The sequence below is a fragment of the Eptatretus burgeri genome, chromosome 10, assembly GCF_056783735.1.
Source record: "Eptatretus burgeri isolate ZD-2024b chromosome 10, Ebu_testis_v1, whole genome shotgun sequence".
NCBI classification, from domain to species: domain Eukaryota; kingdom Metazoa; phylum Chordata; class Myxini; order Myxiniformes; family Myxinidae; genus Eptatretus; species Eptatretus burgeri.
The window spans coordinates 31,373,878-31,395,735 of record NC_140970.1 but is presented as its reverse complement, the minus strand read 5'-3'; the positions used below and the strand labels follow the sequence as shown (position 1 = coordinate 31,395,735).

The 21,858-nt window shown below is 46.6% G+C and overlaps 2 protein-coding genes and 1 pseudogene across 6 annotated transcripts in view; 1 reads left to right on the top strand and 2 right to left on the bottom strand.

Moving 5' to 3' along the window:
• The window catches only part of LOC147018231 (uncharacterized), a 91,227-nt gene that overhangs the window by 14,458 nt on the left and 54,911 nt on the right, over nt 1-21,858 (top strand). Inside the window, exon 2 of one of the 5 annotated variants that reach the window (XM_085897723.1) lies at nt 4,854-4,887. The exons of 3 other annotated variants lie outside the window; for them this stretch is intronic. The gene's annotated coding sequence lies outside the window, so the exon portion shown is untranslated. Of the gene's footprint in view, nt 1-4,853; nt 4,888-18,038; nt 18,175-21,858 lie in introns of those variants that run through there. One more of the 5 variants, XM_085897724.1, reaches the window with a different exon arrangement.
• LOC147018229 (E3 ubiquitin-protein ligase RNF25-like) overlaps nt 3,718-21,858 on the bottom strand; it is a 237,842-nt gene continuing 219,701 nt past the window's right edge. Inside the window, exon 11 of the mRNA XM_085897732.1 lies at nt 3,718-4,578. Within this exon, the coding sequence (XP_085753858.1) occupies nt 4,555-4,578 (24 nt within the window). The 3' untranslated portion in view covers nt 3,718-4,554. The remainder of the gene's footprint in view (nt 4,579-21,858) is intronic.
• On the bottom strand, nt 14,261-14,401 carry LOC147018232 (signal recognition particle RNA; annotated as a pseudogene).

Sequence of the window (21,858 nt, the reverse complement as noted above, 5' to 3'; positions counted from 1 at the left end):
CGCGCGCGACACCTGTGCGCGAGGCGAGGCGCGCGCGACACCTGTGCGCGAGGCGAGGCGCGCGCGACACCTGTGCGCGAGCCGCGGCGCGCGCGACACCTGTGCGCGAGGCGAGGCGCGCGCGACACCTGTGCGCGAGGCGAGGCGCGCGCGACACCTGTGCGCGAGGCGAGGCGCGCGCGACACCTGTGCGCGAGGCGAGGCGCGCGCGACACCTGTGCGCGAGGCGAGGCGCGCGCGACACCTGTGCGCGAGGCGAGACGTGCGCGCGCGACACCTGTGCGCGAGGCGAGGCGAGGAGAGACGCGCGCGCGAGGCGAGACGTGCGCGCGCGACACCTGTGTGCGAGGCGAGGCGAGGAGAGACGCGCGCGCGACATCTGTGCGCGAGGCGAGGCGAGGAGAGATGCGCGCGCGCGCGACATCTGTGCACTAGGCGAGGCGAGGCGAGACGCGTGCCACATCTGTGCGCGAGGAAATACGCGCGCACGACATCTGTGCGCGAGGTGAGACGCGCGCGCGCGACATCTGTACGCGAGGCGAGACGCGCGCGCGCACGTGACATCTGTGCGCGAGGCGAGACGCGCGCGCGCTCGACATCTGTGCGCGAGGCGAGGAGAGAAGAGACGCGCGTGCGACATCTGTGCGCGAGGCGAGGCGAGAAGAGACGCGCGCGCGACATCTGTGCGCGAGGCGAGACGTGCGCGCGCGACATCTGTGTGCGAGGTGAGGCGAGGAGAGACGCGCGCGCGACATCTGTGCGCGAGGCGAGGCGAGGAGAGACGCGCGCGCGACATCTGTGCGCGAGGCGAGGCGAGGTGCGTGCGCGACATTTGTGCGCGTGGCGAGACGCGCACGCGACATCTGTGCGCGAGGCGAGACATGCGCGCGCGACATCTGTGCGCGAGGCGAGACGCCTGCGCGACATCTGTACGCGAGGCGCGCGCGACATCTGTACGCGAGGCGAGGAGCGCGCGACATCTGTGCGCGAGGCGAGGCGAGACCCGCGCGACATCTGTGCGCGAGGCGAGGCGAGACCCGCGCGACATCTGTGCGCGAGGCGAGGCGAGACCCGCGCGACATCTGTGCGCGAGGCGAGGCGAGACCCGCGCGACATCTGTGCGCGAGGCGAGGCGAGACCCGCGCGACTTCTGTGCGCGAGGCGAGGGGAGACGCGCGCGCGACATCTGTGCGCGAGGCGAGGCGAGGGGCGCGTGACATCTGTGCGTGAGGCGAGGCGAGGAGAGACGCGCGCGCGACATCTGTGCGCGAGGCGAGGCGCGCGCGCGACATCTGTACACGAGGAGAGGCGCGCGCGCGACATCTGTACGCGAGGCGAGGCGCGCGCGATATCTGTACGCGAGGAGAGGCGCGCGCGCGACATCTGTACGCGAGGCGAGGCGCGCGCGCGACATCTGTACGCGAGGCGAGGAACGCGCGCGACATCTGTGTGCGAGGCGAGGCACGCGCGCGGCATCTGTGTGCGAGGCGAGGCGAGACGCGTGTGCGACATCTTTGCGCGACACATCCCGCGGCCGCTCCCCGCCTCTCCCCCTCCCCCCCCTTTTCCCCCCCTACCCTGTGGCCGCTTCCCGTGCTTGCTGCCCCCACCCTCCAGCCACTATTTCCACATCGAACGCTTATCACATTTTCATCATATTCCTCTTTTCTCATTGTTCCCTGATTGATTAACTCGTTCCGCGAAGTGAAAAGCGAGGTTAAGTGATTGGTTCATGTTTGTTATTGCTATCACCTCCACTGTGTGTTTTGTCAGTTTATCATTGAGGAACAACTTATTTCAATCAAATGTTATATTTTAAACAGTAATCGGAGCATGAATCCGATGATAAGTCTGCTGTTTTACTGTACTTTGTCTCTGAATTTGAATTTGTCTTAATCACACATGCGCAGAGTCGTGAGATAATATTTTTACTCTGTCTTCCTGCCTGGCAAACAAACAAAAACGAAAATCATTCCTTACAAGAAATCTAGTTTTCAAGGAGTAATACACCCACTCCCTTTGGGAACAACAGGAAGGGTCATGTTGTTATCCTCTTTTCGGAATATTGATAATTCCGATCCGTATTAATATTACTTAATATTAATATTATTAATATTGAATATTACTAGCTGGAGTACCTGGCATTGCCTGGGGGAAATAATAGGAATAAGAAAGGGGTAAATTGTGGTGCTTAATATATATTTATGTGTCACATTTAATTTGGACACATTTCTTTGTCGTCAGCGTTCGTCATCAGTGCTCATGAGGCTGTCACGGAGGTTGTCATAGTTATTAGCAAGCAAGTCTTTTTTTGCTCCCGGCGGATAAAGCCCAGTCGCTCTGTCTCGATCTTGCAGTAGACATCGACCAGAAACTGCTGAAAGAGTCGTCGCATCTCCAGTGTGTTGCTCTCTCTCACCATGATGTGGTAGCTGTAGTACTGCAGGTGTGTGAGGTTTCGTCCATCCTGTCCAGTAGCAGTCCTGGTCACCAGATGGATGCTGGAGCCATCTGTTCTATATGGGATACTAGAGTGTATCATAAGATGCATGCAGCTCACTGATCCTTTCAAGTTCCCCATCGCGAAGTCTGAGGACAATGTATCTGGGTTCTGTTGGCTCATTGTCCATTAGGATGGCGACTTGTGGTGCAGACTGGGCATTGTAGTGGCGTGTGTGCTCTCCTTGCAGTTGCTTGTTCTCTCTGATGATGATCTGGCACTCTTCAGAGCTGCCTCCTTCTGCAAGTACATCTCTTGCAGTCTTGACCTCATGGACCAGATGATTATTCTCATGAAACCACTTTGTGAGCATCTCAAGGATGTGTGGTTTGAGGCCTCTGTGGTTCCTGGCAGCCAGCTCCTTGGCGTGTGAGTCCAGGAAGTAGACCTGTCGGAACTTTGGCTGGCCCTCTTCAGGCGGGAGCAAGCTGCCAATGCGGTGCAACACTTGACCTTGGATCCGGAAGCTCGGGTTCCAGCCCTGGACTTCAGCTTCCTTGTGCCTGAAGCTCATCATCGCAAAGCTGCCATTATACGTTCAAATGTTGTTATGCAGGCCCCGTCTGCCCCCTTGTCTTTGAGGGTGGCCCTTTTCTTTTGCTTTTGAGTAAATGTGTTGGCGGCGCCGTCTGTAAAGTAAAACTGTGTAAGTGTTGCCGTGTGCTCGCGTAGTCGGTAGTAGATCTGCATTGTTGTGTTTCTTTTGTAACATCTGCTTTTGGTGCGTAATTGTATATGTGTGCTCTCCGTGTGCCGCGGAATAAATGTGCCTTATGTTGAACTGTTTTCCCGTTTCGCTTCGTCTTTTCTTTAATTGAATCTCCATCTTGCTTCACGTAAAGGGTTGGTAGTGGGCTTAATACGCCCGATAATTAATCGGAACCGTCGAGGTCGACGATAACACCGCTCGGTTATCCCGATAGTGCGGAACGGGTCGCTTAAGTGGCCCGTGTCCGGAGTCGACCTGCGACGAGGTGCGATCGCCCGGTCTACCCTCCGTGTGGGTACTTAGGTAGGTCGAATTTGGCGAACAACCCTATCCCACGGGGCCGATTGGCACGATCGTGGTGAGGCCGAAAGGCCCACCCGTGACTAGTTCCCGGCGTTAGTCCGAGAGGGTCACGACAGAATTGTCCGTCCGGTGGGCGACGTGCCGCGATTCGAGTTACGTGGCCGTTCGCACGCCGGCGGGCGCGAATTCGCAACAATAGGAATGCTCCAAGTCACCTTTTCTTTATTAAATAATAATAAAAAATACATGCATATGCATCAATAAAAAAAAACAAAATTGCCTTTTTCAAATACATGCACACGTTCGGTCATACTGGGGAAGCTGCTCTCACCCGCCGCAGCAGAGATGACGCAACACATGAGCGGAGCATTAATATGCATGAAGCAAAACATGTATATGCATGAAGCAAAATATGAATATGCCAGAGGAAAGACATGTGTGGAACATTATATCCATTTTACACTCAAACTTGGTTACATAAGACTCTGCCGATATGAATATGTACCATGCCGATTGATGCTGCGTACCATCCCACGAAGGATGTTTGGGGTCGGAACAGATTGGCACGTTGTTCGGAGCGCAAGAATCCGCTGAGATCCGTTCAACATCATCTGAGTGGCCCCTGCACTCCACTAAATAGTGACCCTCATTCGATGCTCAGCACACATTCATGGCTGGAGAGCGCTTCCAAAAACCTGCACCGCATGTTGATCTCGGAGTGCCGTCGTGTGGCCGAGTTCAGGGGTGAATGACACCATTTCGGCTTCAGAGTTTTGTGGGGCGGGCTACTTCTCGTGGAGGCGTCTGCACACCAATGGGAGCACTCGGATATGCCGAGAGAGCGTCTTGATCCGACTTTTGGCTCCTCCTTCGCCCAGCCTCTATAAAACAGCTGTGAAAGGATCAGTTGGTCTTCACCAGTCCATCTTTGCCAGTCAGTGTTGAGCCAGTCTCTGCCAGTCAGTCTTGAGTCAATCAATCTCTGCATGAGGTCAGATGATAATCTCCTGGGTGCGAGGCAGCTGCTTCTGAATGTGGAGGGCTAGATGAGGAGGACAGTCCAGACCTGAACAGCAGTGTGAGGGAAAAGGCAGAACACAAGACTGGCAATAGACTTAGTAATTACACGTACAGACTCTCACATGCCACGTTAAGCTATCATCTCACATCTTTCCCATCTACCGTCTCATCTGCTGTAGATGCACAAAACTAAAAGAGCAACTGCAGATGCACACCTTTTCACCCTCCTTCTTCTGCATTACATTCGCATCTCATTTTGCACATCCTCACTCACACATAAACACCCCCCCCCCCGTTTTCTTCCCTCCTCCCCCTCCTAAGCAACTGGATTGCGTTGGTCCATCGATCACGCCAGGTATTCGCGAGGTCGTTCACACCTCAAACTTTCTCTCATCTCTCTCGCCACTCTAATTTCCTCGGGTGTGTGTTTGATGGCGCCTGTAATGTTAATCTAAGACAAGATTGTGGAAGTTCAATATCGGTTTAGCTCTGCCCTGTGTTCTTGTTTGTAAATAATTGCATTTATTTGGCCACACCTCCTCAATCCTTGCTTTCCCCTGCTGTACACATTGCTTCATAAAATCTTTTATTATTGTATCACATGACCTTTCCATGCCCTTGCTTTATGAACGAATTGCCATCATTACCCTCACCAGAGGAGAGGGCAATTGCATTTGGGTCCGTTTGTTACTTACGAAATCTTTAGATTTCGTAAGTATATTGATGACTTCCGTCCTCTGTTTGTGTGTTTGTTTGTTTGTGTGTGTTTGTTTGTGTGTGTGTGTGTTTGTTTGTAGGCATGATAACTCGAGAACGGAAATAACTACCAATGTCAAATTACACCACGTGATTCAGGAGGGTGATGGCTAGCGCTGATTAGATTTTGGTCAAAATTGGTTGAAGGTCAAGGTCACAATGAGGTCAAACATAATTCCGTAAATTCATGTGGAGAAATGGAGTATTTTTGCTTCGGTCGACGTTACGAGTTCGTTTTAACTTCGATTTTAATTTTGTCTTCGGTTTTTGCGATCGCTTAGGACGCTTAACACTCAGTTGTCGAAATTCTGGTAAAAATCGGATGTTTTGGAGACGTTAAGATTGTATAAAAACTATTTCACTCGCCGCGTCACGGCTCGTCACGTGGTTTCAGCGCGCTCGAGCAGACGCGTTCGTAGAGTCACGTAAAGGTTTTGTGTGTGTGCACTGACGGTGTTTTCGATAAAAATGGTGTTTAAAAGTCATTTTTTTTATCCCAATGAAGGTTATCGTCGCATGCCTGATTCGCTAAGCCATCGGATTATGTAAAGATTGTTGGTGGATGGCCGAATATTACGGTTTTGTGACTTTGATAAAATAATATTAAATAATTGCGTGGAGAAATGGAGATTTTTGCTTCGGTCGACGTTACGATTTTTGATGGTTTGGTACAGAATCATTGTAGAAACTTCTGCTTTGCGTCGCTATCTTCTCTGGAGACAGCTTCTATTAGACAAGGTCAGAGGTCAAGTTTTTTTATTTTTATTTTTTTGTATACCTTGGTCGAGGCTCGTATGAGAGCTAACACACAACTCACAGCAAGGAGGCATGAGACAAGAGGGGCGGGAGTGGAAGGGACAAATCATTGGGGAACAGACACAGGTGAACTGTGGAAGGGGGAGGGATGGGGATGGGACGGGGAACATGGCGAGGAGAAGATGGACATTACAGGGACTTTCAGGAAGGAAAGCAGGAGAATTGAAGGAAGTGGGCTTGGGTGGATTATCGGGGGTAGAAAAGATCGAGGATTTGGATGGGGGAAGATAAGAGGTGGTGGTGAACAGCTGTTTTGAAAGCCTGGAGGGAAGAATGGGAAAGAATAGAGTGAGGAAGTTTATTCCAAAGGCGGGAAAAAAGAGGAATGAAAGAGTGAAGATGAGCAGTGATTCGTGATTTTGGTAGTTTTACCAGAAGGGGGTTGTTGGCGGACCTTGAGCGCCCTGTGGAAATGTGGTTGGGACAAATCGCAGAGAGAGCAGGGGGGCAAGGCTGGAGAGGAGTCGGTAGAAGACAGAAAGACCACCGACCAACCTGCGGTGATTGAGTGAGAGGCCCAAAGACTCAGCTTCATTGCGGGAGATGCCAATGATCTTAAAAGCCCTGGTTTCGACAGCGTGAAGTCGAGAAAGGTGGGAGGCAGGAGCACCAGCCCAGAGGGGAGAGCAGTACTCCATCAGGCTACGGACAAAAGCTTTGTAAGTGGTCAGGAGCTCAAGAGGGCCGAGGAAGGACTTTGCACGACGGAGGATTCCCAGTCGGCGACTGGCTTTTGAGGCAAGGTTGGAAATGTGACTTTCCCAGGAAAGGTCATGGCAGATAGTGAGACCCAGAAGCTTGAAAGAAAAGACTTCTTCCAGAGGATTGTTGAGAAAGTGGATGGGGGGTTTTCTAAACGGTCCTTTCGAAGAGACATAGTGAGAGTGTGAGATTTGTCTGGATTGAAAGACATGTTCCACGTGTTGGACCAGTTTGTGATTTTATCCAGATCTGCAGTGAGCGAAGAAGCTGCTGCTTGCCGGACTGAGGGATGACAGATGGTACGGCAGAGGGTGGAGTCATCGGCAAAGAGAAATAGAGGATTTTCCAGAGAGTCCGAGAGATCATTGATGAAAACCAGAAAAAGAACAGGGCCCAGAACGCTACCTTGAGGAACTCCAGCCTGCACAGGAAGAGGGGATGAAAGAACTCCATTTAGGGCCACACGTTGACTGCGACAGGAGAGGAAGTCTGCGAGCCATGAGTGGAGATGGCCTTGAATACCATGGGAAGAGAGTTTGGTGAGTAGGGCAGGGTGCCAGACTGTGTCAAAAGCACGTGATATGTCCAGGGATACGGCTCGGATTTCCTGTCTGGCATTGAGGACCTCCATCCATTGATGGGAGAGCAGTAGCAGCATATCTAGGGTAGAGTGACCTGGTCTGAAACCAAATTGATGATTGGAAATCAAGCCATTGGAGAAGAGGAAGGATTTCATGTCTGAAGCGATGATGGATTCCATAACCTTGCTGATGATTGGGAGAAGGCTGATTGGTCTTTTGTTACAGGGATCTGTTTTTGCACCTTTTTTATGCAGGGCAGTGATGTTAGCAGATTTCCAAGCAGATGGCAGATGACCTTGGGAAAATGAGAGGGTGAATAGAACAGAGAGAGGGTGAGCAAGAGCAGAAGAGCAGGCTTTGAGGACACGTGGGCTGATGCCGTCTGGACCGGTTGCAGAATCTGACTCGAGGTTTGAAAGCAAGCTCTCCACCTTGTCAGGAGAAAAGGATACAGAGTCCAGGGACAGTTGGGTGCGACTGGGTAAAGTGGGTAGAGATAGTGATGGGTTTAGGACACAAGTTGACAATTTCATAAGTACCACTCTATGACTGCTTGTTTGTTTGTTATCTTGCCAAAACGAAGTTTTTGCAAGATATGTAAGTCAGCTTGTATGTTTTTTTGTTTGTCTGTAATCACGTATAAAAAAATTCTGCAGAGCACAGTTATCATTGGAAATTTTTGTAACTTCGCATATCAGAGGCCTATAGAGGTCCCTTTCAGCGCATAAAATTTTGAAGGTCAAGGTCAAAGGTCAAGGTCACTTTGTCGCAAATCAGGGGAGTCGACGAAACCCTTATTTTTTGAGTAATTTTGATCGGATCGTCTTCAAACTTCATGGGAATATAGGTCATGGTCTGGCACTCAGCTGATTAATTTTTGGTGTCGATTGGCCTTGACCTTCATGGTTAGCGCCTGAAGTCAAACATATTTGACTCCAAGGTCAAATTTTCAAGTTTTAGGAACCATATCGTGTAGTAGCTCAAATTGAACACCTCGATGAGTGCTTTCTAGATATGTCAAGCTTGAGACATTATGACGTCATTTGGTGACGTTATGAGGCAAACGCATATTTTTCATGGTTACTCTGTCGAACGATTTTCATTGGCAGATATTATGGCAGATATTCTCTAGTAGGCAGATATTCCTCAAGGAGTCACTCCTGGTGGATAGCAGCTCTGTTCACCTCAGTGTGACCTTAAAGAAGTCACACGTGGTCACCTTTTGGCAAGATACGGGTCACCCTACGGGTGACATTGGTTTATTTGTCTGTTTGTTTGTCCGCACAAAACTTTAGTGTTTTTCTCTGCAACCGCTTGTCAGGAAATTTTCACCATTTGTGCGACTACTCATGTAGAATTAAATGCTTTTATGATAATTATGACATCAAAGGTCACATAGTGTGGCAGCCATATTGGAAAAACAGAAAACTTTGGACCTCTGTAGCTCTGAAACTGCACCAAGGAAAAAATTTAAACTTGGCACAAAGCAAGTACTCCTCATGAGAAATGAGTGCGATTTTTTATTGCGTCATAGGTGCCATCGTTATGACGTCATAATTGCATATGTAAAACGCCACATCCGATCACTATGAAAATGTTTGAGGGTCATCTCGGGATAAAATGTTGCACAGAAAAAAAAAGTAATGACAATCGGTCATGTTATTCAGCAGCCATATTGTTTAAAAAAAAACTTTTTTTGAAACATCAACAATCTTCTTTTCTGAAGTGGCTGAACAAATCAAAGCGAAACTTTAAACGTATGACCGCGGATCCATAAGGAACAAAAGGTTCACACATATTATATCATAGGTCACATGGTTTGACAGCCTTATTGGATTTACCCTAAAACATATAAAATAAATATACGACTCAAAAAAGTCCTGGGGAGTGTCTGCAATCTCTGATTGCACTTTTTCTTCTTGTATCTCGTTCTATCTTTTCCTCGTGGCCAAAAATATTGGCACCCTTGCCCTTTTATCAAATAACTCACAATTTTCTCGAAAAATAAGTTGAAATTCACACAAGTATGTGGTCTCCACAATTCTTTACTTCACTGTTAATATTACAGAACTTTTGTTTTTGATTCAGAACTCAATATATTCTTTTAAATCAGAAAATAAAAATAAATGGCATTAACAAAACTATTGACACCCTTGACTTAACATTTGGTAGTACAGTATTTGGACAAAATAACTGCAGTCAAGCACTTCCTAATAGCCATGAATGAGCTTCCTACACCTCTCCACTGGCAGTTTGGGCCACTCTTCTTGGCAAAGTGCTCCAGTTCTCCCAGATTTGAAGGGTGCCTTCTCCCAACTGCTGTTTTCAGATCTCCCCACAGGTGTTCAATGGGATCTAGATCTGGACTCATTGCTGGCCACTTCAGAACAGTCCAGCATTTTGTCTTGAACCATTCCTGGGTGCTTTTTGAAGTGTATTTGGGGTCATTATCCTGCTGCAAGACCCATGATCTTCGACGGAGACCCAGCTTTCTGACACTGGGTTGAACATTGCGCTTCAAAATGCCTTCATAATCTCATGATTTCATGATGCCATGCACACACTCAAGGCACCCAGTACTAGAGGCACTATAGCAACCCAAAAACATCAATGAACTTCCTGCATATTTGATTGAAGAGAAGGTGTTTTTTCATTGAAGGCTTCATTTTGTTTTCTGTAGACACAGAGATGATGTGCTTTACTGAAAAGCTCTAATTTAGTTTCATCTGTCGACCGGACATTCTCCCACAAGGATTTTGGCTTGTTCAGGTGTGTTTTGGCAAACTCCAGACGGGCTTTCTTACGTCTCTCTCAGCCGTGGGGTCCTCCTGGGTCTCCTACCATAGAGCCCCCTTTCATTGATTTGGCGACGGATGGTCGCCATTCGAACAATCCTTTGCTGCAATCTTCGATCAAGTTTTCTCTTGCGGCCACATCCAGGGAGGTTGGCTACAGTGCCATGGGCCTTAAACTTCCTAATAACATTGTGTGTGGTGGACACAGGACCATGGTCTCTGGAGATGGACTTGCAGCCTTGAGATTGTCCATGCTTGGCTACAATCTTGTGTCTGGCCTCCTCAGACAATTCTCTGGGTTTCTTTCTTTTCTCCTTGCTTATTGAGGTACACACAGTGACAAAACATCAGAATGACTCCTTTTTCTATTCAAACGAGTTGAATGAGTGCTTTTTACATTTCAGGCACCTGCAACTCACCACCGGGAGGTTCAATTCCAAAGTAAAGGAAAATCACCTGCTTGAAATGTAATCATTTCTAACTACTTCCAGAATGTGCCAATGATATTGTTACGGTTGTGGGGGTAGATGGAGGAATTTCATAGGAAAGTTATGATTGAAGATAGTTGTTTGGCCTGTGGACGTGTAGGAGACATCTCGATGTAATTAAGTAGGGAAACTGTTTGCTTCAATGTTACTTGTCACCAAACGGAGGGTGGTGCCGTGTTAATTAGGTCAGGTTTAAGACTAATTTCCCCAGTATATAATCACCCCCTATGAACTTTCCTGACGTTTTGCATTCCAAGATCAGCAATAAAGGTAGGGAACTCATCCCTAAAACAATTACTTCCAGGCAGAAGCCCTAACTCCCCGGTTTTCGCGTGAGGCCACGCCCCAGAGGCGGAGGATTGATGGGCGTGACGTGAAACGTATGAAGAGGAAGAGGGCGTGAGAGCCAGATCAAATAGGATTGTGTCAGAGTTGAGAGGGAGAGGAGAAATGCATGAGTGCAGAGTGAGGGGCGCATGTGGTTGAGAGAGAGAACGTAACTAGATGACCTGCAAGAACAGGGCTTTATGGCTGGCTTTCCTTCGACGCATGAGGACTGCGTGATTCTTGTATTCATGCTGAGGAGATTTGGCTTGCATGGTGAAGCAAGACGCTGGCCTTTGGCTCTTGGTTGGATCATGAGGAACAGACCCCAAGCCTCGTGTGTGTCAAATAGCAGACCGGTGAGGACGATCGATGCACGAAGCAGCTGCACTGGGTCTCTGAGCCTTGGTGTTGAATGCCCCTCATGAATTGCCCGATGAACATTTCTGCTGTGAGAGAGTGACTTAGCACCATTTTGCGTGCGTCGACACCTGAAAATAGAAGCACCTCGATCCCAGTTCCACAAAGAGTATCTCTGGGCCAAGCTAAGTGCCAGAATAAATGAGGGATTTTCTTTTATTTTGTTTCCCCTTATCTGTATTTAAGTGTTTGTGCAGAGGCACCTCAATTTAAACTTTAGGATTAGATTACCTCACATATTTTATTCTGATTATTGTCCTTTGTAAATATTTATCTATTTTCATTAAATGTGTTCATTTTAAGTGGTTGTATCCGTGTATTTGTCATGGGGTTCAAGTATAACGAAACTCAGTGTCCTGTCCTCCCTCTCGTGGGGCAGCAAAAGTCAGAGAAAGAGCGAGCCTCAAAGCACCCACCTTTCTACAGTGCCAAAAGAATGTCTACAACCCCTTACAAAATTTTCACCTTTTGTTACCTCAGCCTGAAATTAAATTCGACTTTTCCACATCATAACCCACAACTTCCAAATGAAAAACAAATTCGAAAAATGTCAGAAAAATTCATTTGAAATACTAAACTAGAATATCTTGCTTAGATAAGTGTCCACCTCCCTCAGTCAATACTTGGTGGAAATACCTTTGACAGCAATAACAGCTGCGAGTCCATTGGGATAGGTCTCCACCAACTTTGCACACCTTGATTAGGTAATATTTACCCAGTCTTCTGTACAAAAATGTTCAAGCTCAGTCAAGTTGCGTGGGGAGCGTTGGACAGCAATCTTGAAGTCCTGCCACAGATTTTCAATTGGATTTAGATTAGGGCTCTGACTGGGCCACTCAAAAACATTTATCTTTGTTTCATAGCCACTCCAGTGCAGCTTTGGCTGTGTGCTTCGGGTAATCGTCATGCTGAAAGGTGAACTTCCATCCCAATTTCAGCTTTCTTGCAAAAGGCAGTAGGTCTTCCTCTCGGATTTTTCTGTATTTTGCTCCATCCATTTTCTCTTCTATCATGACAAGTGCCCCACCTCTGCTGATGAGAAACGCCATAACATGATGCTGCCACCACCATGCTTCACAGTGGGGATGGTGTTTGTTCATATACACCTGGGGTTTCCTCCCCTTTGATGTACGTATGTTGTCAGTGTTGCCGAATCCAACTCGTTCTCCAATAAATGCAACCCAAGGTTTGTGTTTCACGAGTATCAACAATCATCCAGGTGGCTTCCAATCAAATGGATCTTTGTCAGTTGGGGTCTTGGACTTCTGAGCGAAATTTCAGTTATCACAGAACAGCATAATGTTTGTGAAACTTGTATTTCAAGTAAACATATAAAGTCAAATGAGGAAATTCACCATTACATACAATGTCTAACTCCAATTCCCGCATTGTAGTGTTGCCGCACAATATCCCTGTCCTGCCGGCTCAACTCCCGTGTGTTCACCTCATCCGCTGGGGCTGTTGAATGATCGATTCCGGTCACGTTGTTCTCACTCGATGTCCTTGCAGCATCCACCGGAACTGTCCAAAGCTCGACTCACGTCATGTCATTTTCTCTCAAATGAAAAGATCAAAGGAATTCTTTCCCGATACACAATCTTAATGAGTTTTAATCAACCTAATTATCATCGGCTCCACACATTACCAACCACTCTGGATATTAACACCTCGTTCACTTAGAGTTAAATCGAGCACGGGGACGATCGATATACATGTCTCTTCACGTCTCCAGTCTACACCTCCCTCTCGAGAGTTTATACAGTAACACAGAATGATCCCGTGTCTTCCAGCAAATGTGATTCTCATCAAAACTGGAACCTTCGTCTTATAACATTCCAGCATTTTCACGAATCTCACCAGGCAGTTTGTAGTACAATACTGCTATCCACAGTCAAAATTAGCTCATTACATCAAGTGGTATATAATACAATTCACCAACTCATGCTCCAACAAATTTATAAAATGAAACGCTCAATTTTAATCTTATATATGCATTGACCAATGCCTATCCACAAATACGGGTTGGGTTGGGTCGGGGCCAACCGTTACGTTTTGCATTTAGGCCAAAAAGTTCCAACCTGGTTTTCATCAGACCAGAAAAAAATTTCCACATGGCTTCAACATCTCTGGAGTGTTTTTTTTTTTTTTGCATTCCTCAAATGGGACTCAATGTGGACTTATTTGAGTAATGGCTTCCTTCTTGCCACCCGACCGCCCAGGCCAGGCTTGGAGTGCTTGGGATATTGTTGTCACATGCACACACTGCCCAGTCTTTGCCACAAAAGGCATGTAGCTCTTTCAAAGTTGCCACGAGCCTCTTGGTGGCCTCTCTGATCGATCTCCTCCTTGCTTGGTCATCCATTTTGGAAGGACGGCCTGATCGAGGAAGGGTCTTGGTGGTACCATATGCCTTCCACGTCTTAATTGTCTTGACTGTGCTCCAAAGGATATTAAAGTCCTTTGAAATATTTTATACCCATCCCCTGATCTGTGCCTTTCCACAACTTTATCCCAGAGGTCTTTTGAAGCTCCTGGTGCTCATGGTTGAGTCTTTGCTGTGAAATGCACTACCCAGCAGAGGAAAGAGGAACAGCTGATTTTATTCTGAAATAATCAGAATCACTAGAATATAACACAGGTGGAGCCCAGGTGATTTTGAAGGTGATTGGTTATACCTGAGCTAATTTACAATTTCTATTATAAAGGGTTGTTGTTCGTCTTTCAGCTGCTCCCGTTAGGGGTCGCCACAGCGGGTCATCCGTTATGATCCGCATACCGATTTGGCACAGGTTTTACGCTGGATGCCCTTCCTGACGCAACCCTGGTCGCCTCTTACGACACAGGGATAAGGATTGGGTTTCGCCATGATTCCGGGCTGCCCCACACCCTCTCATAGCACGGCCCAGCGCAGAGCTCCCGTCCTCAAGCGATCCTCCAACCCAAGCCTCCGAGTAGCCGGATTACAGGCGCACGCCACTACGCCCGGCAATTGCTATTATAAAGGGGGTGGACACTTATCCAACCAAGATATTCCAGTTTTGTATAATTCCACTCCAGGCGCTGCATGACCGAATCGCCAGGCGCCAAAGTGAAGATGTGCTTTGGCAAACACAGTATTTAAAAAAAACATTATTTGATTAATCAATTAATTGATCAATTACTTAATTATCGATTTATTAATTACTTATTTATTTTGTTTCTCATCCTGACTGTCTCAGACACCATTGAGCTCGGAAGCTGATATTTGAACATGACAGTGAACAAGTGATTTGGCTATAAAGGGTATTTTTGATTCATTCATTGATCAATTTGCTATTCATTTTTCGATGAATTAATTTTCAAAATTTAGATTCAGATGAAACGGTGGTAGTTTTGGTATGCTATAGCCAATTGATGAAGAAATTATTTTACGATTATTATTTATTTATTTTAATTATGCAGTGCACCTTTGGAATAAACTCCCTCACTCTATTCTTTCCCATTCTTCCCTCCAGGCTTTCAAAACAGCTGTTCACCACCACCTCTTATCATCCCCCATCCAAATCCTCGATCTTTTCTACCCCTGATAATCCACCCAAACCCACCTCCTTCAAATTCCCTGCTTTCCTTCCTGAAAGTCCCTGTAATGTCCATCTTGTATTCCCCATGTTCCCCGCCCCATCCCTCTCCCTTCCACCGATCTCCTAATGTCTCTGTTCCCCACTGTTTTGTCCTTCCAACTCCCGCTGCTCTTGTCTTTCTCATCCCCCCCCCCCCCCTTGCTGTGCGTTGTGTGTTCGCTTTCACACGAGCCTCAAACAAGGTATACAAATAATAATAATAATAATAATAATAATAACTAGAACTGCCACTTTATAACTGCCGGCAGTGATGACTGGGTACCCAGTCCATCCGCCTTTGACACAACTGATACAACATGAGACTTAAATCATAGTCGCAAAGTTTTGCATTTATCGGATAAGCGGTGCCAGAGAAAACATTATTTAATGGTGATACAAACACAGGCCTGCTTCGAGACGGCACAGAACAGACGAGTTATGAACCGGGCAGCACAAAGCGTTCAATTTCCTTATTACTGGCAAACAGATTCAAATAATTAAATAATTCTGGCTGCCAAACCACGTGACCGATCAGGTTGAAATTTTAAACTTTTGTTTCGCATGTCGGCTAAATTACAAATTTGAAGTTTTGTATATACAGAAGCAGCAGTTACAGAGTAAACATTAATTAATATTTATCCTTCAATCCAAGATGGCGGCCAAACCATGTGACTTGTGACATCATAATTTTCACCACATGTGCAAACACGAGCGCAGACGATAACTGCAAATTTTCGCTTCGCTAGGTTAAGCAGTTCCAGAGAAAACATTATTTAATATTTTTCTTAAAACCAACATGGCTGCCAAACCCTGGGCCCGATCCCGTTGAAATTTCAAACCCTCATTCCGCATGACTGTTCCACCGTAAAGGTGATGTTTCACATTTATTGATGCAGTAGTTCCAGAGTAAACATTAATTAATATTTTTCCTTCAATCCACTATGGCTGCCAAATGTTGTGTCGTACCTTAAAAGGGGGTGAGAACTTTTTATTCGTCATGGAGAGGCGGTCATAGTGGTGGAGTTTCGCCTGGATCTGTTCAGTCGTTTCAGAGAAAAAGACGTTTAAAGATATTATTTTTCAATCCAAGATGGCTGACGAACCATGTGACCTATGACATCACAAATTTATATTCTGCTTCCAACTGGGTATTGGAACACGTTTGTGAAGTTTCGTGTTAATCGGTAAAGGTGCGTTTTTCTATCCAAGATGGCCGCCAAACCATGTGACGTGTGACGTCAGAATTTTTACCACGCGTGCACACACGATGGTAGATGATAATTGCAAACTTTCGATTCATTAGGTTAAGCGGTTCCAGAGAAAACATTATTTAATATTTTTCTTAAATCCAACATGGCGGTCAAACGATGTGACCTATCACTTCAAAATTAACAAACTTGCATCGCATGCATCTCACGAATATAGTTCTGAAATCTCGCCTTCATTGGACCAGCGCTTCTGGAGAAGGTGTTTGAAGGTTTTAAGGTTTTTTTCAAGATGGCCGCCAAACCATGTGACCTGTCAACAAGAAATTAACAAACTTGAGAAAGGACCTCTTGGGGAATGTACCTGTAAAGTCTTGCCTCAATCTGTCCAGCCCTTCTGGAGAAGAAGATTTTTTTTAAAAAACACTAAAAAACAAGATGGCGGCTGAATTGCGTCATCGATGACGTAAAAAAAAACATTTTTGACGATGAATTTTGGCGTAGATGACGCTCAAAAAATTTCAGATTTTTCCTATACGGCGTTCTACTTGACGAATTTTCACCGGTATATCGCTTCACCTATGACGCCACAAAAAATCACACGTGTTCCCCATAGTGAGCTTAGTAAAATGTATCAAACGAAAAAATTTTCCATTGCATGGTTTCCGAGATACAGATGTCCAAATTTTATCGCTTTTTTCAAGATGGCGACCGCACCACGTGACCAATGACGTCATAATTATAACGTGATTGTGCTATCAAAAAAGATACAAACTATGGTGAAAATTTCCTGTCGATTGGCCTTAGTGTCCCAGAGAAAATGATTTTTAAAGCGAAAAAGGGTGCAAAATGCCGGCGGAAAAATAATAATAATGCGTAATAATAATAAACAGAAGAAAAACAATAGGGTACCCTGTACTCACCGGGTACCCTAATAATAATCCCTATATAATTAACACAGCACACCCCCTGTGTGGTGACACTTAAGCTCACAGTTTCCCTACTTCATTTACATTGAGATGTCTCAAACACATCCATGGAGCAAGAATCTTTATGTACAATTCTAATGTCCTTTGTTCCCTGACATCCTTAAAGGACTGTGGTGAGCGTCCGGGGTACTGCCTGGTTGTGGCATTTCATAGTAGTTGTACTAAGGTCGGGGAAGCGTTGTGTCGTTTGTGTTGAAGAGGTTGAAGCAGTTGGAACGGTTGTGGTGAGGTGATTGAATAATTTGTGGTGAAGAGGTCGAGCGTAGGTTATTGTGGGGATTTTTATGTAGGTGTTGTGGTGGTCGTATGAAGGTTGTAGCATTGTGGTTCGAGTATTGAGGAGGTTGAAATGAAATGTCCTTTGGGGAATGGTGCACAGTTTGAATGGGGCTGCTGTAGTATATCCTCATGAGGCTCTCCATTAACGTCACCGTTTGGTTTGTGGCATGCATGCCTGCTTGATGGAGTGGTCATGTGTGCTAAGTAAATTAAAATAGATGCATAGAATTAAAGAGCTAACTAATAGCCCTCACAACGCATTTTGTCTCATTCACCCACGACATGAGGGAAGGGCTATTTGAAACAGATCTGAAACAGAACAAACTACCTGGGGACTGCTATATGTTGGGTACATTTTCCTTGAGGAGTGGTGGTTTTGCAGAAGCACAACAATCTTAACAACCAAAGTTGTTCAGGTCCTTTTGGAACACCCATTGTGGATATACTGTATATGAAGGGGAGTCAAAAAGTATCCGCAATGATTTATTTAAAACTGTGTCGTGTTGACTACATTGCTTATTGCACTTGTAGGTACAAGCACAAACTGTCTGCACCATTGTGCATCAGTTTCAACCTTCAGCAGTCAGTCGTCGTTTAAGGGAGTCAACATGACCGCTCCGCTGTCCGTTTGCACCAAAGAAGAGCAGCATATTGTTGCGTTCCGGGGGTCGGATGAGAAGACCACAAGGTGGGGGAAGCTATCTCTGTTCCCACCAGACTCCCCGGAATTGTAGACCGTCGCACACGGATAATTCCGTGACGCTGCGGGTTGCTTAACCGACCGTGGATCCTCCCGTCTATGGGTGAATCGGGTTACCTCATTAATCACGTGGTTTAATTACCGGGGAACACGCCCTCGGTACTGCATTAGAACACGCATTAGCACAGATAATTTATCGCAAACCTGATACATCACAATGACGTTATATTCGTGTTTTTGACTTTATCGTTAAGAGGACGAGGATCTTCGCTCATTTGAGCTTGTTTAATAATTTATGATTCTTTTTCGAGCAAAAGAAAATTTGCAAAATGGAGATAAATTTACTTTATTTATGAAAAATGATGCAACTTTGATGTCCTCCATTTTCGGCTTCACAGAGACGGGATCTTTCGACAGCATTTTCCATTCCAGCAGACAATAACTCTGGCTGCAGCCCTCGAATTTCTGCACAGATGTCCTTGAGCTGCTGAATTGCATGAGGCTTATTGATGTATACACGCTCCTTTAGGTAACCCCAAAGAAAATAATCGGGAGGCGTCAAATCAGGAGAACGTGATGGCCAAGAAATTTCTGAATTTCGCGAAATTATTCGGTATCCAAAAATTTGCCTTCGAAGCTCCACCTTGGCTCGTGCTGTGTGGGCAGTGGCTCCATCTTGTTGAAACCATATCTCAGGTTTATCCTTCACTGCAGGACGCACAAAATTCTTGAGCATGGCTCGATACCGCTCACTTGTGACTGTCGTTGCACTGCCATCCTCATTTTCAAAAAAATAAGGACCGATAATCCTTTCTGACATTACACCACACCAGACAGTACATTTGAGAGGATGCAACTCATGTTGATGAATTGCCCTTGGATTCTCTAATTCCCTGAACCTATAGTTTGCTTATTCAAATGGAAATGAGCTTCATCGCTCATAATCAGTTTCTGAACAAATTCGTTTTCTTCATTGATCAACCTCTGAATTTGGACTGAGTAATTTAAGCGTTGTCGGTGATCAGCCGGTTTCAACTTTTGCACCAATTGCACTTTGTATGGGTACAGGTGCAAATCATTTCTTAGTATGCAATACAGTGACATCCGAGACATTTCCAACTGGTCAGAACGTCTGCAGATCGATGTTCCTGGTTCTTCTGGAACACTGTCCAGTACACGTTCACGATTAATCTGCGAACGGACTGAACGTGGTCGTCCAGATCATGGCAAGTCGCTTACTAACCCATATTGCTAAAAAATGTTGAATCAACTGATGAATCATGAAATCTGAAGTTGGTTTTCTGGCATTGAAGTGTCGGCAGTATGCTCTTTGGGTGAGAATAATTGATCGATGAAATTTAAAATAAAATTCCACGATTTTGGTTTTGTTCAGTTGTGAATTTTTCCATGGGTACTTTCCAAATGTGAATCTAAATTCTGAAAAGAAAAGAAAAACAAATTATTCAAAAACAGAAATGTTATTTAATCTATAAATCCCGAGGTGACTTTTGGGACATCCTATATTTATATATATTGTTGCGGATCCGGGGTGGCGGGATTCTCACCCGACTCTTGGCGCCACCGTAACCACCGCTGTCTCCGGGGTTTATAACGCCGGCTGGCTCAGCACAGGCCTTGGGTCACGCGTCTTCAATCGCGATACCAACGTAATCCTTGTACCTTACCAGTTGGGGAATAGAACCCCGGTTACAGACTGGTTTTGTCAGATGCTGAGCGTTTTCTGCCAGTCTGTAACCATTTTGGTTTTATATGCCAATCGAACGGATCGTTCCTCGACGCGACACAAATTAATCCATAGCGGCAACTTCATACGAACCAACCAGATTTATTGGGGAACTTCTGGGAACACAACACAAGCAAAACATTCAGGTCAGGTCAGGTCAGGTATGGGAGCATGTGCCAGAACAGCACGTCGGTGCGTCCACTTTCCGCCGGTACTCCAGGGGCCTCCGTCTGGCCATCCCCCAGGCAGATGCCAGGCCCATCCCCATCTTCTTGAGATGATGGTCAACCTGCTGCAACCATGAGGCACGTGGTCGGCCCACTGGCCTCCTCCACTCATGAGACTCCCTCGCTGAGAGAATCTGGTGAGCAGGATCAGTGTCAGGAAAACGAGCCACATGTCCATACAGCCGCAGCTGACGCTCACGGACTATGCAGGTAACAAATCTCATCCGAGTCTCTCTCAGCAACCGCTCGTTGGACACAAAATCCGACCAGCGATAGCCAAGGATTCTTCGAAGAGACCTGGTACCAAAGGAATTAAGTCTCCGTCTCAGATCCTTGGTCAAAGTCCAAGTCTCGCACCCATAGAGCAAGACTGGAAGTACCAAGGACCAAGGATCAGCAACAGGGATTGTAACACCCTTGACGTCCAACTCGACAGCTGGGGGATCAGCCTGGTACAACCGCTCAAAGTAACCGGCCCAGCGGGCCTTCACTTCAGACTCCTCTGTCAAGAGCCTACCACTCTCTGTTCGAACTGCAGTGCTCCGAGGGATGGGCTTGGATGAACGTAATGCGCGAATTCCCCTGTAAGCGGGACGAGAATCACCTGTCCACAGGTGATGCTCTACCCCCTCACAGATTCCTCGCACATAGGCCTCCTTGTCCACCCTCAGTGCACGTACAGTTTTACGCCTCAGCTCCCTGAACAGCTCAGCTCTGCCATTCAGCCTGGCCCTGCGACTCTGGTCAATGGTATCCAGTGTCCCTTGAGAGACAAAATTCTTCTTTGCCCTGCGGTGAACTCCAAGGCATCCACCGGCAACATCAAGGACGGTGGTCTTGAAGGTGCTCCACAACTCTTCAGGACCCCCCAAAGCACCCAGACCCCCAAGTGTCCACTCAGCCTGTTCGCAAACTCCTCAGCTACTCTCTCATCCCTGAGCTTGGCAACATCCAGCCTAGGCTGGGATGGTACCATTCTCCAGGATTTAAGGTGCAGCTTTAGAGTTGCTACAACAAGCCTGTGGTCAGTATTGAGGAACTGAGCACTCCGGTAGACCCTGCAGTTCTGGATCATCCTCCAACGACCGTCAATGAGGACATGGTCAATCTCCTTTGCCACACCGCCAGCGTTGGAATACCAAGTCCAGCGATGAGCTTGTGGGCGCTGAAACCATGAACCAGCCACCCTAAGTCCATGACTTCTTGCAAAGTCAAGGAACTTAGTGCTATTCTGGTTCATAGTTCCTGACCCATGGGGACCAACACACACCTCATAACCATCCCTATCAGTTCCAGTCGATGCATTGAAATCCCCCAAGACTAGAAGTGTATCTCGTCTGGGGCACTGATCAACCACAGACTCAAGTGTGGCGTAGAATGTGTCCTTCACGGTGAGATCACTCGCCTCAGTCGGAGCATAAATAGAGACCAGGGAAATGACACCTAAGGAGTGGCGAATCCTTAATCTCATAATACGCTCGTTGACCGGTGTTACCTCAATTATCATTGGGGTCAGCTTATTGGACACAGCTACAGCAACTCCTTGGGTATGGTAACCATCAGAGCGACCAGACCAATAGTAGGTGTAACCACCCACCATTATCTCGCCGCAATCCGGTCTCCGAACCTCAGAGAGAGCTGCAATCCCGATGTCCAAACGCTTGAGCTCAGATGATAACAGAGACAGGTGATCATCCTCTC